Genomic DNA, 18,269 nt, shown 5'->3' on the forward strand with positions numbered 1-18,269 from the left:
TTATTATTTTTTAGAATGAATTAGGAATATGATAACAAGCATTAAAATGTATTCAATGGGTAAAATAATAATAATAATAATAATAATAATAATAATAATAATAATAATAATAATAATAATAATAATAAATGCATCAATTAAATGAATGAACAACACATTGTTTTATATAAATTGCACATCCCAAATTTGACCCTAAATTTTACAGCATTTTTCCACTTATGCCCATGCAATTAATACCAATCATTCATATCTTTTGGGCAATGTAGTAAATACAAAATGTAAAACTTTGCCCTTTATTCATACTTTTATAGTAGAAATAGATTAGTAGTCGGTTAAACAAACTAGGGGTGATCACATTTTTTCAAAAACCGCCCGAACCGACCACCCCGCACCGCCCCACACCGTCGTATCACATGTTTTGAAATAAACGCGGTTTTTTAAAAAAATGAAAACCGCCCCGCCGTCATGGTTTGGTTATAAATTTTGGCCTAAACCGCCCCGCACCGCACCGCCGTGGATAGAGGTATTTAGCTAGGGTTATATTTATAGCACATTGTATATACATTATGCACAATAGATTCGATCATATGCCGTCTTCACTCTCTTCTCTTTCAACTCTTTTCAAAAAAATTTCCCCTCTTTCTCTCTTCATAATCTATTTACTACTTCTCTATACAAATATTAATCTTCAACCTTGTCTAAACATATTATAGTTGATTAACTTTATTTTGTCGTTTGATTGTTATTTTATTTAGTTTTATTTTGTTTATTATAGTTTTCATTTATTATTTTAATAATTTGAATGGTTTTATTTTTTCTATCATTAAAAAAAATCGCGAACCGACCGCAACCGCTTAAAACCGCCGAAAACCGCGAAATAGATTTTACATATAAAACCACAACAAAAAAAATAAAATATAACCGAACCGCAATTGGCAATTCAATTTGAATTTATTATAAAAAACCGTCGAACCGCACAGTAATTATCCCTAAAACAAACTATTCAAATTCTTATTCTCATTTCACCTGCTCTCCACTCCACTGCCCACCATTTTCTTGAATTCTCGCCAGAAATTTTCCGACCACCGTGAATCTTCTTGATTCTTGAATTTCCGATCAAATGTCCGAACAACTTACGGCCTCCTACTTCCTTCGGGCATGGCACGACGCTTCCAGATCCTCAAAGCCCGATGATGGAGCTCAAAGTACTGATGGCGAGAGCTCCCCGAAGGCGCTAGACACCCAGAAGGGTTCGCGCGGTTTCGCTTTGATCGGACCCGACAGGCTCTCGGCTTCATACCCGCATGTGAGTAAACACATGCACGACGTGGGGATCGTGCAGGCCGATCGTCCAGCGCCGCGGAAGCGGCTGGTTTATTATTTCGAGGTTTTCGTGAAGAATTCCGGGTCTCCGGCACGAGTTTCCGTCGGATTTACTTCTGTTGCTACTTCTCCCAACATCCGCCATCATCCGGGGTATTGTCATTGAATGGACAATTTATAACCTCGAATTTGTACTGTTTCTGTTTTACATTTGAATTATCAAGTTCTTGAACATGTATGATATTGGTTTTCAAGGTTAAGAAGCGAATCAATCAAGAATCGAATAAAGGCGATGAATTGAGGTCAATCATAATATGACTGTTTCCGTTATGTTATGTTTTTCTGTCTGGCAGCTGGGAAGCTGGAAGTTGTGGATATTATGGATCGGATGGAATGGTTTATCGAGGACAGGGAGAGGGAGAGACGTTTGGCCCGACCGTGGCAATTGGTGATACAGTGGGCTGTGGTGTTAACTATGCTACAAACCAATTCCTTTTCACGTAAGTTTGGCAGATAGCCTCTTCGGAATCGACATTTTAAGTTGAAAGTCCCGCATTCTTTTAGAATAGTTTGTTGTGAGCCTTGATGGATGAGGCTGAAGTATAAAAAGCTCGCTTTATCCGACGGTTTTGTGCGACAGATGTCCATTAGTCCTGCAGGATGTATTCATTTGATGACAATTGGTTCCTTCACCATAAGATTTTCTATGATTTTTCCCCTTCTCAATAGGAAAAATGGAGTTCTGATTGGAAGTGTGGAGAAGAATGTGGAGGGTCCCCTGTTTCCGACGATTGGTCTTCAAACTGAGCACGAGGAGTATGGATCATATCTATGTGAACTTCCTATTTTTTCCCTTAGTTGTTTTGAACTCATTATTATTATTTTACCTATGTGTGACAGGGTGACTGTAAACTTTGGAAAGAAGCCATTTCTTTTTTATTTAAAAGTAAGATTTGGTTTCAGTTGTGTAATTTCATAATTCTCGGCTTTAATCATGCTAACCTTGGTCATGTTTTATTTTCTGATTTGTGAGAACACATCCATACAGGATAGCATACTGATACTTCCAAGCGAGTTTTCGTTGCTTGAACCGAGGATAATATAACAAACTACCGATACATTTGTTATGCTGAAAGAAGTTTCATTTGTCACTTTATCTCGATTGTGCATCTGCTTGTTATTTGCTATAAAAGAACTTCTTGTGGATTGATGAGGAATCTTGTTAATATATAGTGTCGTACTCAATTCGTTGGTCTCTCATGGTCTATTTTATCTATGAATCAGGCATACGAAGCTGCTTATCGAGCAGAGCTACGAAAGACTATTGATGAAATGGAAATACCTCGATGTCATGGTTTTCGGTTAGTATGAGTACTAAAACAGATAATTTGGACATGATATTCCGAAGTTGTAAATTTCCGTCTTGTGATACTTATTTGAACTTTCACTTGAGCTAAATTATCCTTCTTTTAAAGATAAAACTTCCGTTAAACTTATAATGGATCGTGATCACTAGCTTCTGGTACATTGATTAATACTGTTGGTATTTTGGTTTTCCAGAATGGTTCGATCATATTTAAAGCACTATGGGTATGAAGAAACACTTCTGTCATTTGATTTGGATACAGAAACTGCGGAATTGGTACAAGAAAATGTGTCCAACGAGGAAGCCGACAAGTATGCGTTGAGTCAAAGGAAGGGGATTCGTCAGGTATGAGCTAAAGCTTATATTCCGTCTCTAAAAGTTTTTTGAAGTGTTTATATTCTGGATTCCCTTGACGGCAGAATTTGGAAAAAAAACTTGATCAAAAGTGTAGTTTTCACCTCTTTAATTGTTTTAATCGTTGACTTATATTTCCTGTGTGACAGAGGCACAACATTAGCTAACATAACATAGAATATTAATTTGATTGCTCCAGATAGTTGAGTATTTAAAGATTCGATGCTGTTGCCCCGTAAATTTGTTGGAGATTACACGCGACTCCTGCTGAAACTTATGACCTGTTGTTTCTCTGAAGATGATGTTCGAAACTAATTTCCTACTGTTGGCTCTGACAGAGAAGGAGAATAATTGGTTGGGTGTTGCTAAACATTTCTTGGGTTTATTTGGTTTAGAAATCATTATGAATTCAATCACCTTCTGCATAATTATACATAGTATTCTGCAGCAGCAAGAATTGGTAGTAGTGGTTTTTACTTCACCAGTGAGTTAGTCGAATTGTTATGAGCGCAAGACAGTGATGCATTCGTAGTTGTTGATGAGCAGCCTTCAGAATTATGTCTTTGCATTAAAATTGTTGATTTATATTGACCTTTTCTTGTTGATGTAGATGATAATGCGTGGCCAGGTTGACGACGCAATAACAATGCTTGACGAATGGTTTCCTGACATTATGCAGGTAGATGCCGTCATGCTTGTCTTTTGTAGATGATTTCATGTTTTCATGATTGTGCTCTTTCTGCAGAATCATCTTTCGCCCATTTTCTTTTTTCTACATTCTCTGAAGTTCGTTGAGCTTGTCCGGGTAAAGATCCTTTTTTAGATCTATCCGTGGGTGGTAGAACATCTGATGAGTCGAAATTTTTCTGAAAATCTGATAATATATTCTGTTCATCCTTGCATCAGGCTAACAAGAAAACAGAAGCTATTGTTTTGGGTAGAATTGAGTTTGATAAGTTCAGGAGCGTGTTACAGATTGAAGATCAAGTTCAGGTAGATTTGTTTCACTGCAACATAAACTGGTTTCATGAACCTATTCCCTGCAAGCATGTAGTAAACTATTGTATGTAAGTTTGGTCTTATAGGATGTACCACATCTAAGAACAGATCGTCGTTGATTATCTTTATGCATTGTTGGATTTTGATCACCAGACATAATATGCGAACTTTAACCAGTCGGTTTCCATTCCTGGCAGGATTGTGCTTCCTTGCTGGTTAATGAACAACCACACAAATCCGATGTAAGATATCTTCTTGAAAAATCTCACCGGGAGCTGGTGGCTGATGCAGTCAATGCAACGATATTGTCCTCAAATCCAAAGAGGGATGAAGAATTTTGCGCGCAATCGTCTCTGGAAAGATTAATAAGACAGCTTACTACTTGCTTTTTAGCGCGTAGGGCCTTGAATATGCATCAGGGTGAGGCTTTTGATCTCCGCATATTTCTAGCGCGTAGGGCCTTGAATATGCATCAGGGTGAGGCTTTTGATCTCCGCAGATTTCTGGAGAGTCGTAACAAATGATTCCTGTTTCTTGAACAGGCTTGCGCACGCATGTATATTCAGTCTGTACTCTCTCACACAAATTAACCTTCATCATGTTACTACTAGATTGCTGTTGATTTGCAGCACTGCTTCGATTTTCCAATGAATTCCTTGCATTAGACGAAATTTTATTGCTTTCACATCTAGTTAGCATGCCAAGAATCGATGCATAAGTCAAATAAAGAGGGTTGTACTTGTCAGGAGACTTGGTTTTCCTTTAGATGTCGCGAGATTTCGTTGCTTTTTTATTGTATCAATTTGAACATTAGCATTCATTCTTTGTTATGTTTTCTGGTTTTGATGAATTGAAATGTATAATTCACTGTGGCCTGAAATAAGTTCTGTAAAAGAGAGTGAACAATGATTCTTTGGGCACTTCTGCTAAGCTAATATGCTATCAAGGCATGACAAATCACGTAGACCACATATGTGGCTTATGAGTTATGACATGAGCTCTTCTTTTTCATTCCGTTCATGCTATATGTATAGTAAAAATTACAAATATGATCACACACTAATTTTATAATTTCAAAATTAATATATAATTAGATATACCTTTTTCGTATATATCACTTTATTTTATTTGAAGGTGATTTGTAAAACATGGCTTTTTGGTGGAACACAATTTTTTTTTAGAAGAAAGGCCCCACTTATCCACCATATAAATTGCATTTGTACACCTATCAATGCGTGTCCTTAAATTCAGTAGTGTTTTTCGGTTAAAAAAATAAATGAGTAGTTTTCATTAGAGACAACGGTGGATCCAACATGATTGGATTTATTGTTTTTTTTTTAAAAAAAAATAATATTTTGGACTGTATTTGTTAAATAATAATAAACTGGAATACAGATTTCCATTCTATTCTAGAAAAAAAAGATTGCAGATTTTCTTGGAATCTTTGAAGTCGTATACCATATTGGGTGCAGTAATTTATGTGAAAAAGGACAGTTCTTAACTTTGTTTATTTAATAATGATCAATATAATAACAAAAAAAACTTAACTTTAACATTAATTTGATTCCTTAACTGTGTGAGCTTTATTAATTGTGAAATTAACTTTCCATATGCGTAGCCAACTACTTTAAACTTCTCCACTACCCCCCACCCTCCATTAATGTCTTCATATGTGATATGTCCCTTGTTTCTCGCCGCCACACACTTCCCTCTTCCACTGCCACGCCGCCGTGTCATGCTGCAGTTGAGTAGCGGCGAAACTACGCTACGCTGAGGCTGTTGGAAGTGAACGCAAGACCCGTTTTTTGGCAGGTTATGGTACTCACTATTTCACCGACAAGTTGACAATTTCACTTGGAAAAGTTGAGTCTTTTTCTACTCTGACGCCAAAGATCCGAGCTTTAAGTCGGTGGCTCTGCTCCATTCTGAATTTTACTGGAAACCCACTTTTTCTTGCTGAAATAAGTGGAGGATTTCGAGAATTATGCATGGGTTAAGCCGGCTGAGCAACGGGACGAGTTCTTTGTCCCCGCCTTCTTCTCCCCGCCACCGTCACAGCCGTGGAAAGGCCGCCTCAGCTACTACAGATTCCGGTGGCTGCGGTGGTGGAGGGGGTAGCTTCCGTGGCGGCGGTGGCGGTGGTGGTGGGGGGAAGGAGGAGTTGAAGAGTGTTGTGGAGAGGTTCGGATATTTATTGATTTCAATAATGTACAGGCGGAGACGCATGCTGTTGTTTGCTCCTTTGTTTTATATATCTGGGATGCTTATGTATATGGGTACTTTGGGATTTGATGTTGTGAATAAAAATTCTAGTAGTGGTAGGGGAAGTGGTGATGTAGTGGGGCCTGGATCTGTTTACCGGAGCCCTGAGGTCTTTGAGAAACTCTGGCCCTTAATGGAGGCTGAGAGCAATAAGAGCTCAAATATGGTAATTTTATTCTTTACATTCTGTTTTTTTTCCCCCATTTCTTGTGATATTGTATTGATTCCATGGTATCTGTTGCCCAATTTTGAAGAATTCTGCGCCAACTTTTTCGATCGGTTGGATTTTTGTAGCTCATATTGGTGGAAATAGAAATGCATTAGAAATTGAAGTTTTGTTTTATTTTACTTTAATTTTCAATGGATGTCGACGAGTTACTCCTCGGATATCAATGGCAATGCTGCTCAGTGTGAAATACTGATGTGAAAGAATGTGCCTGTCACAATTGGGTAGATAACAATTTTGTCAAAACAAAGTGGTTTTGGGAAGGATTACTGTATTATCGTGCAGTTCCATTTATGGTTGGGTTATCCAGTCACACAAATGGTCGATTTTGATTACTTCATTATTCAGTCTAAGAAGGGGTGAACTTTTCATTCATTGACTGTCAGCAATATACAATGCCATTTACATAAATGGAGAAATTCGAGTTGAAGGAGTGATGATGCTTATATCTTAGGTGGTGTCTTTGTATGGCTTTTTTAAACGTTTAGTTCTTCCTGTCTTCTTTGAGAATTTTGTGCTCATATGCATCCACAATGAAGTTTCATCTCTATATGAATTTAACTTGCTGACTCTAATATTCATGGATGAAAACTATATTCAGTTAATGAACGTATGGAATCCCAAGCTGCGTCAGTGGAAGCCTTGTCTTGGGCAGACTGTTTCTCAGTCAGGTTAGTTATAGGATTACTTGCTTATTTATTTGATTAGTAGATCTCTCAGTAGTAAACATCACACATCCTTTCGGATGCACGTCTTTTTGAAAATGCGTAATTGTTGGTATACATTGGCAGTTGAGACTGCGAGGTCTTACACTTCCAACAGTGCAAATTCATTTATTTCACTTACGTTAATGTGTTTTACTAGTAAAATCAAGCAACGTGCCGGTAGATGTGGCAGTTGGAAAATTTTGTGTAATCTTTTGTATCATTATGACATCCTAGACTTTTCCTAATTCCTAAAGGACAAGCATCTTTTTCCTTCATTTGGAATGCATTGGAAACTTTGAGGTTAGGTATTCAATAGTGTTAGTTTTAAGTTACTTGCAGAACAGATGGTTTGTCTTCTTACCTACTCAACTGATGTCATGCTTATCAATTCTGTGTTTCTAGAATTTTCAGAGTTGCCGAAGTCAAATGGTTTCCTGATAATTGAAGCAAATGGCGGGTTAAACCAGCAAAGATTATCGGTATGTCTTTTTCAATTAAATACATTTGAAGAAGAATTTAAGTAACTAACATAATTTCTAATTAATATATGAAAGAATATATGATAAATTATTGTTTGCTAGATCCTAAATTTTTTTTTAAAAAAGTGAACACAAAATTTCAACATCAGATGTTATTTCAAACATTCATTATCATAAAAAACATTATTTTATTGGTCATATTTTAAATGTTAATGATGAGAAATTAAATTCGATAATTATCATAAGAGATTATACTGCCATAAATAAGTAAATATAACTTTTGAACTTTGTCATTATTATGCTTTATTCACACTAATCTTGTTTTAGCCCTACGTAAATTAAAGTTAATTTGATGTTTTCATTTTTTTTTGCTCTTTAATTTGGATTAACATTCATTTTTGTCAATTTGTGTTCAATTCAAATATTGAGATGTTAATTGCATTTCTTTCAGTTCACATTCTTCTATGCTAACTTATAATTTTCTATTTTGATTGAAAGTAATTTTCTACCTTGATATTGCCAAATTCACCATAAATTAACTATTATAAATTTGAGCATGCAATATATGTCGTCTAAATTTTTTATAGTAGTTGCTGAAATAGAACAAGAAAAAAGTCGAAAAATTAGTTATTAGGAATGGGGAGAGAATATAAGGAAGATAAAATACTAAAAAGGAAAAAATTGATTATCATTTCAACTAAGTATCAATCAATACTCACCCGTACCTTTTCAAGAAAAAAAACTTGAACAAAATAATATAACTATTGATCAACATGGTATTTCTAAATCTAAATTTGTTCATTTGTATCATTTTTAACGGTTATTAATTATATCTATGTGCATTGTACATGCATTTGTTAGTTATAATATAATATAAATATCATATTTTTTAAGATTATCAGATTAAAAACTTCTTTTCCTATAGGAACATTTATGATCTTTGATTAATTTAAGCTTTCAAATATTCACTAGAAAAAGAAGTGGGGTTTTTGGTATGTCATCTTCGAAGGTTTTGAAAATATCATCAAATATATATTGATTTCAGACTGCTAAGGTGAAGTGTCCTGGCATCATGCTAGACAGGCATATTGGTTGCAAAGCGAGATGTATCTGTGAGTGCAAAGTTGGTGAAAATTATTTGTTTTCTTTTTTAATACAGATATGTGATGCGGTGGCCGTGGCAGGCCTGCTAAATGCTACTCTTGTCATCCCCATATTTCATTTAAATAGTGTTTGGCGAGATTCCAGGTGATGTAAGATGATTCCTTTTGATATTCGTCATCTGTTTTTGATGCTCTAAATATCATATTCTTCTGCATGCCTTTGGCATTCTGGTTCATCATATAGCCAATGCGATCAGCGATCAGCGATCCTCTCTTTTTCTTAATAGTCAATCATATTTGAATGCATTTTAAAATATATTTGTTTTCTCCTATATTGCAGCAAGTTTGGAGAAATATTTGATGAAGAGTTCTTTATATATGCTCTCAGAAATCGTGTTAATGTTGTTAGAGAGCTACCAGAGGATGTGCTCCAGCTATTTGATAATAATATAAGCAACATAGTGAATTTGAGAATTAAGGCGTGGTCAAGCCCCTCTCATTATCTTCAGAAGGTTCTGCCAAAGCTTCTGGAGCTTAAGTATTGCTCTCTCACCTTTTGTACTGTGATTAATCTTTAGTTTTTGTTTTGAATAATACCAAGCAATTTGGTTTGATTCTTGCATGATAAAATGAATTTGTCCAAAGCCCATTTCCAGAGTGATGTTAGATGTTGCAGTGCTTGTCGATCTTTGCATTTTTACAATGCTTCATTTACGCAAAAATGACATATTAGATGATAGCATGATACTCATTTGGTATAGTATATGCAGTTAGCTGGTATAAGCACAAAAAACCTACATTCTTGGAAAAATAACCTGCTGCTTTTAATGGTTACGGGGCAGGGCCGTCCGAATAGCACCATTCTCTAACAGACTAGCCCATGCAGTTCCTCCATCAATCCAAAGCCTCAGATGCTTGTGCAATTTTGAAGCACTTAGGTTTTCAGAACCCATACGGATGTTAGCTGCTAAGATGGTTGATCGGATGGTAAAAAATAGCTCCAAAACTGGGGGAAAATACGTTTCAGTACATCTCCGATTTGAAGAGGTGCCACGGTTTTAGTTGTTTATTTACACTTTACCCTGGAGAAATTGATTATGCTTTTTCGTGGTGTTAATTGCAATCTGCTTGAACTACAAAGCCTCTTCTTTCAGGACATGGTTGCATTTTCATGCTGCATTTATGATGGCGGTGAAGAAGAGAAGCACGAGATGGATATTGTCCGGGAACGAAGTTGGAGAGGAAAATTTCGGAGAAGAGGCCGAGTAATAAGACCAGGAGCCAACCGAGTAGATGGGAAATGCCCTTTAACTCCACTAGAGGTATGGTTCAAGCTACCTATTTTTCCTCCCTTCTATCTCAGTTCTTGTGTTGGTATAAGAATGTTGCCTGTGAAACATTAGAACTTGTCATTGCATTATCCTTTTTCAGTTAGAAATCGAATATCATATAATGAAATCAAATGTTTGATGTATCTTTGATACGATTTAATTGTGATATAGTATAGGGGAGATTCTATTAAATTTATCCCAATCTTTTTATACCTACACTTAGATACGAGGATTGTAACTAAACAAAAGAAATTAATAATGGTTTTATCCTTGAGGCATAAGCGGTGAATGTAGGTCTTCTTGAGCGAATACGTAATAATGTGTTATGTTGTATTCTCGTATTTTTACTACTTAAAATTCAATGGTTTACTCTATTCTTTAGGTGGGAATGATGCTACGGGGAATGGGATTCGATAACAACACCTCTCTTTTTGTTGCCGCGGGCAAAATTTACAAAGTGGAGAAGTATATGACACCCCTTAAACAGATGTTTCCATTTCTGGAAACAAAAGAAACTCTAGCCTCCCCTGAAGAACTTAGTCCATTTATGGTATGATTCAGAACCTATAGCTATATTCAATATTACTTTTCTTGTTCTCAAGGGGTCGAAACCAACAGAATCTTGTTATTCAGGGTCATTCATCAAGACTGGCTGCTCTTGATTATACCGTTTGCCTTCACAGTGAAGTTTTTGTCACAACCCAGGGTGGTAATTTCCCCCATTTCTTGGTAGGGCATAGGCGTTATTTTTACGAAGGACACGCCAAAACCTTAAAACCTGATAAGAGAAAGCTAGCCCAATTATTTGATAGCCCGAGTATCAGGTAACATATACACATATTATGGGTTGCAGATGTCAGTTTCACACCGAGTATCGCTAGCTTTCTTATATGCAATATATGTGCAGATGGCGAGATTTCAAAAGGCAGTTGCAGGATATGCTTCATCACAGTGACATGAAAGGGGGCGAGCTAAGAAAGTCCGGTAACTCCCTCTACATGTATCCCATGCCAGACTGCATGTGTAAAAAATCAGACACTAAAAGCGACTTGGGATTGGGAAACTCAACCAAGTTATAGCTTCATTCAAAGTATACAAGTTTTTGGTTCACAGGGTTCGTATAGGTATAACAACAATTATGCAGCATTCAATTCTATCATTATAAGCATTCAATTATTTCTTTTTTGAAGATGATCATAATATATATATTACACACACAACAATTGTTTCAGACAAAAGCCATATATATATTCATTAGTTTTCATTATTTGTCTTTTTTCCCTGTTCATTTCTTTATCTCAGATTCTAAATTGGTGTTATGGCAGACAACTGTAAGTTGGGAATAAAGATCATGTGATACAAGCACCCACCCTTCTTTATCTCAGATACTAAATACTAGCAACCTTTCATTATCAGCATCTTAAATATGCTTGAGTTTGATTGTTTAAGTATGAAAAGGAAAGAAAAGGTAGGCTAAATTCTTCTCCACATCTGGCCTACCAAAATTCAAATACTGTAGTTAATGACAAGCACTGCTCCAATCCCATAAAGGCTCCCTATGATCCACCGGGTGTATTTCACACGGTGTGTCTGGACCATTCATCATGCATGAGGCCCCACAAAATGTGTAGGTCTCATGTTCAACGCATGGTGGATGTTACATCGGGTGAAAATTCACCTGGTATAGCATAGCCTTTACCACCCTTTTATCAATCAAGGTGTACATCTGCTAGTACTTGGGAATTAAGTTTTGGGAGTAGTCCCAGCTTGTTGGATCGGCGAGTTCGAACAACATGAGCCAATCTTGAAGCTCGGAAATCAGCCACCATTTCTGTAAAGTAATGTCCAAAGGAGTGGCTGAGCCAACTTTCAAGCAGCCTATTTCTGGTGGTTGGTGTTTAGAAAGGATGGCCAACGTTGCCTGTGTTTCTACGGCAGCAACGGAACTCGACTACGTTTCTGTGGTCGGTTTCAATTCATTGATGAATATCTAAGTGGATTTCTTGATGGAAATTATTCTTGCTATGTTGGTTTCAATCTGGTAACAAGTGCCATGTGAAAGTTTTGAAAGGAAAGAGCATAATAATGCTTGCCAACTAGTATGAACTGAGTTTGCAGCGTGTTGAATTCTTCGGGAGTTTAGAGGATTAATTAATTAATTAATGGACAAATAAGTGTGAATCCTTTGTTCACACACACACACATGACCGAAGAAAGCAACTATTACTACTCTTCTAAATCCGTCTTTATCATCGTCCTCGAAACATACACCTTGACATCAAAATAAGACGCGGATTAGTTCATGGGACGAGACGAATAATTAAATATATGTCGATAGCATAATAATTTATAAATTTTATATTTTTAAAACTTCAGCTAAATCTCAAATTAAATGAAACAAAGATATGTAATTAAATAATTTATAATCAACAGTACTAAACGGTCTTATTGGATTCTTAAAAAAAACGTGTGATCAAATAATTCACGTCTTTATTAACATTTCATGTCGTAATTTGTGTATTTGACCAGAGAAATAAGGGGTTGTGTCATCCTAATGATTGTCTGCCAAGATAATTTGTTTTATGGTACAAGCATTTGTTTACGTGTCTATGCATGGAATTACTCAAATAAAAGTAAAAAAAAATTAAAAAAATTAAAATAATAAATTTGTCTCTTGTATTTTATCTGGCAGAGTTGACATATCCAAATAAATGGGTGCCACTTTGATATTATGTTACTTTATTGCAAGCCCCATTGACTCTGCCATTCGACTTCACCAAAATGAGGACCGAATCACCAATTCATGTCGGAACATAGATTTGACATAATGAAATGCGAATCATTAACGCATTATGTAACAAAACTTTAAAGTGAATATTTTAATCATTTATTTTCCCTTCGTGGATTAGGCCCAGTAAAATTTTTCATCCATTTGTGGATGAGAACTAACATACATTTTAATAATAATTTTGCATAAAATATTGGTTTTATATATATATCGAACCCCTACGTCCTTGCTGGAACCACTCCATCCTCTACCTCGATAACTTATTTTCTTGGTCTTAATTTATCCAAAAAAAAAAAAAGATTTAATCCATTGTTTCTTAGACGCGGAAAAGGTTTGGCACTTTTCAATCTTCATAGTCTTTTACACGTTTTCACTTTTCAAATTATATATTCGAAATACAATGTAGTTATAAATTTCCTTCCAACTTAATCCTCCTGACTGATGCAGGCAAACAGGAATTTGCCTGGCCCAGTTGTTCCATCATTTTCAACCGTGAATGATTTTATTTTATTTTATATCACCAAAAAATATGAGTTATATATATTATTATATTATATTATATAATAAGATTCATACCTATGTATGTATAAGCAATCAGTGTCCCACTGAAACTTTCTATATCAGAAAATTCATGGGATTGAACCATATGGCATATATTATATATACCACAAGAGCAGTTCAACAAAAGCTTCATATTCATTTTCTTTTTCAAACCCAAAAAGAGGGGAGAAAAGAAACGGAGAGAAAAGGAGAGGTGTAAAAAAATATCAGCCAAATAAACTGAAAATTGGGTATCACAATAAAATGAACTATGCGATGTAGTTATGATGAGTTGCTGCAATAAGATTGTTCTCCATAAAACATCCATATGAGGTATAAAAGGACATTTCCAAGTGTCTACAATAAGTTTGAACGTTAAAGACTGTACAAGGAAATGCTGACGAAAAACCTGGGGTGATCACGACTTATTAAGAACTATGAACCACAATACAGAGGGTATCCTCAATGACGTTGGACAGGTGAGGGAGGAAACATATAATGATATAAAATTACAAAAACCATGTAATAAGTGGCTTAGTTATATGAAATTCTATAGATTCTTGGAAAAGTTCTCCATTACTTGTATGTGTCTGGTCTTTGCTTATAGACGTTCACTCTGTTCCTGCTAGTTTGGGTTTTAAGTTTCTATCAGGAACCTTCACAGCAGGTATTTGCATCGACATTTAACACACCAAAACTCCAGCAGTAATTCACACCTTAAATAATCAAAATTGACTTGCCATGAAATTATGGTAACAGTATTTGTGTTTGCATCCTAATTATTTTGGCATGGAATATACATGCTAACAGTGCACATCAAGACTTAGATCCTAGATTACATAATTAAGATATCTCTAGCTCAAGAACCTTCGGCAATTTGGATTTGGCATCAATATTGATCAGTGACAGAACAGTAACACTTGTGAATCCACTAACTAATATTGATAAATAAAACAAATGCATATGTTCAGTTAACAATATAACACGATCATAAACATCATTAAGGAACATCAACTAACAGCTAAATAAAGTTCCATCAGTAAATTACAATGGTGAAGTTACTTCCTGAACTAGACCAAGAGACAATGCCCTGAAAGCTGCAAGATCAAAAACAAAAACATGCTCCTATATGTAGAGTGATAAGAGGAAGGATGTCGACAAGAAAAAAAACCACATACCGAATTTGGCAATCCATATATAAAGCAGGAGTCATCAAAATCAACTACTTATTTCTGTCAATGGATTCCAATATACATGTCAAACTATCCCTATGCAAGCATCAAGAGACAAGCAAGCCATCAACAGGCAGAACAATCACAACTCATTATTCACCGAGGGTTATCTAAACAGAATCTGCAGTTTCACATTTATCAACAAGCATTCAGCAATTCTACATATAAGCTTAAAGGGGTTAAGGGAAATGGGAAAAAAAGAAAATAAACATACTGCCAGATAAAGCTATCAATCACTTCCCCATGGACCTAAGTTCCAGTAATTGCTCTTTGATCTGATCCTGCATCAACTCCAACCGCTTGGAGAAAACTTCCAATTCCAATATCTGCTGCTTCCGCCACTTTTCGTCAGCCATTTTGGCTCCGCTCATGGCACCAGCAAAACCCAAAGGCATCGGACTTAGTGTCGATGCAAACCCATGTACACAGCAAGGTCCGTTAGGATTTGCGTTGGAACTCATCGAATTTCCCAACAACTCCTTGAATATGGGTGACAAACAGCTCTTCACAGTCTCTTCTATCACACTTGAAACAGACTGTGTCGTTCCTGCGGCCGCCACTGGAGTGGCGGCGATCGGCGTAGCTGCTGCAGATGGCTGGTTATAACTAGTATTACTATTGAAAACAGGCTGCTGTTTGTCCTCAATTTTCACTGCTCCAGTTCGGTTTCTCTTCCTAGGCCGAGGGGTTTTGCTATTTACATCAATGCCATTAGGGTTAGGGCTTTGACAATAAACGAAATTGGGGAAGCCAGGATCGTCGTCATCCTCGTACATGGAAAGAGGGGCAGGGGCAGAGATGGCAAGAACGGCGGAAGAGGAGCCATTGAGCACAGAGGTGCCCCAGATTTTGGAAGAGATTTCGAAGGTAGCGTGATCATGCGGGCTCTTAAAGGCATAATCTTTGCCGGAGCCAAATTTGTTGACAACATTCCGATACTTCTTCTTCAGCCTGCGCAGCTTCTCAACAAGCTGATTCTTATTGAAATCGAGCTGAAATTTGTCCCTGATCTGATCATAAAAAGCGGTGGTATCATGGTGGTGGTGGTTAAAGGAGCTGTGTGGTCCGCCTCGCTGGGTGGTATAGTCGAGAAATCCCTGCAAGAGCTCAATTTCGTCGCCGTCGGTCCAGAGTCGTTGGAAGAGCTTGCGAGAGTCGTCGAGCTGGGCCGGTTTCTTGGCAACGACTATATCCGGTAGCTGTTGCTTGAGATGCGGATCGGGGACGCCGGGAACCGCGATGGTGACCTGAGCTGCGGCGGAGGAAGTCGGAGGAGGGAGATCGACGGCAGCGGCGGCGGATGAGGCAGAGTCGTCCTCATCGCGATCGGAGCTGTCGTCGTCGTCGTCGTCGAGGAGGTCCTCATCCTCGTTGAATATATGGGCCGCGGCGGCGGAGGCGGCGGCGGGGTCTTCGGTGGAAGCCATAGAAAATGAATCGCAATGTGTTTGGGTGGAAGGGTTAGGCCAGGGGGGAGGGGAGGGGATGGGTCTGCTTTTGGTGAGGTGAAACCCGTTTGGTTTCGTTTCTTTGCCAACCACTTCACACCTAGGTTTCCTTTCTCACCATTTATTTCATTACTTGGGGGTCTCGGTGCACGTCCACGTTTCGATTGTTCTACTTATTTTCAATAATTGTATCTCAACTATCATACTTTAAATTTAAATAATTGTAATCTTTGCAATCCATAAAAATCAAACCCCTTACTCTGATACAAATTTTATGATCAAATGTTTGTCATTTTACAAAAGAGTATGTTTTTTTTTTATACGGTCTCACAGATCTTTATGTGTGTGGCGGATGTCAACTCCGTCCATATTAATAATAAAAAGTACTAGGGATGACGAGGGGCAGGTTCGAGGGGAGTTTGACTTTGGTCGGGTTTAGACTTGATCCGTTGTCATCTCTATGTGAGACGGTCTTACAGGTCAATTTTGTGATACGGATATCCTATTTATGTCACCATGGAAAATTATTATTTTTAGACAAAAACTCCTACGAGACGGTTTCAATGGTCATTTTTTTGAGACGAGTCTCTTATATGGGTTATCCATTAAAAATATTACATTGTATGCCAAAAATATTACTTATTATTATAAATATGGGTAGGGTTGACCCATCTCACTGGAGTGTTACTCATATTTTTATTATAAATATGAGTAGGGTTGATCACGTCTCATGAATAAAGATCCGTCAGATCGTCTCACAAAAAACCTATTCTAAAAAATAATATTTTTTTATATAAAAAGTAATATTTTTCTCCACTGGTTACCTATATAAGATATTGGTCTTACAAAATTGATATGTGATCGTCTCACAAGAGTTTTTGTGCTTGATCAAAATGTAAAGGTAGTGGTGACGATACACGTTGGAATAAAAATAATTATTTACGGTAAGAAAACGATCGAACCGTGACACTTGTACTGCTGTATGATTTAAAACATTTGAGCTGTATAATTAGCACAAGTTATATCTTTTGACATAACAGTAAGCGTTCGGTCTTACAATACAACTCATTTTTTTAAAAAAAAAAATTATACTGCAATGCAAACATCATGTTTCGATGGTTTTATCAAACAAAAACAATTATTATATCTTAACACTTGTTATATCCTTTTACCACGGTCAAGACTCAAGATTATATATACACAAAAATTCTTGTGAAGTGGTCTCATACATTAATTTTGTGAGATAAATATCATATTTAATACTATCTATGATATATTATTTTTCGTTGTAGATATGAGTTGTGTTATCATGAGAGACCTTATTTAACAATAATTTTAAAAATTCTACCTTTTACTATAATAATTACCAAATCAACACAATTTTATTACAAAATGACTTAACATCAAAGAAATATTATCACCGGGATCGGAAAAACCAAAATCGATAACCATATACTTCCTCATTTTAATTTTACACTATTACGTACACTCGATAAATTTGATCGAATTTTACAATGTAATGTAAAGAATCGAGTTTGATTCATTTTAAAATACCGTAATATAATAATATCATATTACATTCTCCGTGTCCCAATTTAAATATCTAATTGTCATTATCAATCGGTAATTTGATTCATTCTTAAGGTATAAATAAAATAACTAAGTTGGTTTAATCTAAACATTTTAATTATAATTTATAAATTATACATACAACATAAGTAAATACGTCTAAATTTAGTTTTGCTACAGTTTTGTAGTATTCTCTTATTGAGGGATTAAATTACAAATAGTGACAATTAAGAAAATAACTTACATTTGGGGTACAATGTAAGGTTATATTTGTCAAAGAACATAAAACACAACTTTTTATTTGAAAATTTAGGTGCAAGTGACATTTATCCACCCACATGAAAACCCAACAAAAAACGCATAAAGCTGGCCAATATGAAATCAATGAAATTTTAAAATACTATGTTTATAAAAATTGTAAGGTCCTATTATTTTAATTACGATTAATTAACAGACAATCGTAGTTAATTAATAAATAACGAAAAAGTAAGTTTAAGTTTTGCGTTTGGATGTATAAATTTTGAGAACATATTTTATTAGAT

At 36.1% G+C, this 18,269-nt stretch overlaps 3 protein-coding genes across 5 annotated transcripts; 2 read left to right on the forward strand and 1 right to left on the reverse strand.

The window, feature by feature from the left end:
• The first annotated feature begins 1,016 nt into the window (after positions 1-1,016).
• On the forward strand, positions 1,017-4,807 carry LOC140883473 (ran-binding protein M homolog). Its single transcript, XM_073289954.1, has 10 exons — positions 1,017-1,476; positions 1,677-1,823; positions 2,053-2,139; positions 2,224-2,269; positions 2,608-2,684; positions 2,884-3,034; positions 3,654-3,722; positions 3,789-3,848; positions 3,950-4,036; positions 4,240-4,807. The coding sequence occupies exons 1-10, from the start codon at positions 1,121-1,123 to the stop codon at positions 4,564-4,566; spliced, it is 1,407 nt and encodes a 468-aa protein (XP_073146055.1). The 5' UTR covers positions 1,017-1,120; the 3' UTR covers positions 4,567-4,807.
• An 843-nt stretch (positions 4,808-5,650) lies between these two features.
• Positions 5,651-11,835, forward strand: LOC140879650 (O-fucosyltransferase 9). 3 transcript variants are annotated; one of them, XM_073283460.1, is made up of 10 exons: positions 5,651-6,470; positions 7,132-7,201; positions 7,640-7,716; positions 8,876-8,964; positions 9,208-9,357; positions 9,662-9,866; positions 9,974-10,141; positions 10,533-10,700; positions 10,784-10,974; positions 11,058-11,835. In XM_073283460.1, exons 1-10 carry the CDS (start codon positions 6,027-6,029, stop codon positions 11,227-11,229), a joined length of 1,734 nt encoding a protein of 577 aa, XP_073139561.1. In that variant the 5' UTR covers positions 5,651-6,026; the 3' UTR covers positions 11,230-11,835. The 3 variants fall into 3 exon arrangements, with proteins under 3 accessions (XP_073139561.1, XP_073139560.1, XP_073139559.1); XM_073283459.1 differs by having other exon boundaries at positions 7,649-7,716; positions 9,160-9,357; XM_073283458.1 differs by having other exon boundaries at positions 5,652-6,470; positions 9,160-9,357.
• A 2,841-nt stretch (positions 11,836-14,676) lies between these two features.
• On the reverse strand, positions 14,677-16,260 carry LOC140881728 (probable transcription factor At3g04930). Its single transcript, XM_073287263.1, has 2 exons — positions 14,925-16,260; positions 14,677-14,831 (listed from the first exon to the last, which is right to left on the reverse strand). The coding sequence occupies exon 1, from the start codon at positions 16,135-16,137 to the stop codon at positions 14,944-14,946; it is 1,194 nt and encodes a 397-aa protein (XP_073143364.1). The 5' UTR covers positions 16,138-16,260; the 3' UTR covers positions 14,677-14,831; positions 14,925-14,943.
• Positions 16,261-18,269: the final 2,009 nt, after the last annotated feature.

Source organism: Henckelia pumila, chromosome 2 (assembly GCF_033568475.1).
Source record: "Henckelia pumila isolate YLH828 chromosome 2, ASM3356847v2, whole genome shotgun sequence".
In the NCBI taxonomy this organism is placed as follows: domain Eukaryota; kingdom Viridiplantae; phylum Streptophyta; class Magnoliopsida; order Lamiales; family Gesneriaceae; genus Henckelia; species Henckelia pumila.

Coding starts and splice junctions, on each gene's coding strand:
- LOC140881728 (XM_073287263.1), bottom strand. CDS start 16,137: ATGGCTTCCACCGAAGACCCCGCCGCCGCCTCCGCCGCCGCGGCCCAT.
- LOC140879650 (XM_073283458.1), top strand. CDS start 6,027: ATGCATGGGTTAAGCCGGCTGAGCAACGGGACGAGTTCTTTGTCCCCG. Junction 6,471..7,131: donor GCAATAAGAGCTCAAATATG/GTAATTTTATTC, acceptor AACTATATTCAG/TTAATGAACGTATGGAATCC. Junction 7,717..8,875: donor TAAACCAGCAAAGATTATCG/GTATGTCTTTTT, acceptor TTTTTAATACAG/ATATGTGATGCGGTGGCCGT.
- LOC140883473 (XM_073289954.1), top strand. CDS start 1,121: ATGTCCGAACAACTTACGGCCTCCTACTTCCTTCGGGCATGGCACGAC. Junction 3,035..3,653: donor AAAGGAAGGGGATTCGTCAG/GTATGAGCTAAA, acceptor TTGTTGATGTAG/ATGATAATGCGTGGCCAGGT. Junction 3,723..3,788: donor GGTTTCCTGACATTATGCAG/GTAGATGCCGTC, acceptor CTCTTTCTGCAG/AATCATCTTTCGCCCATTTT.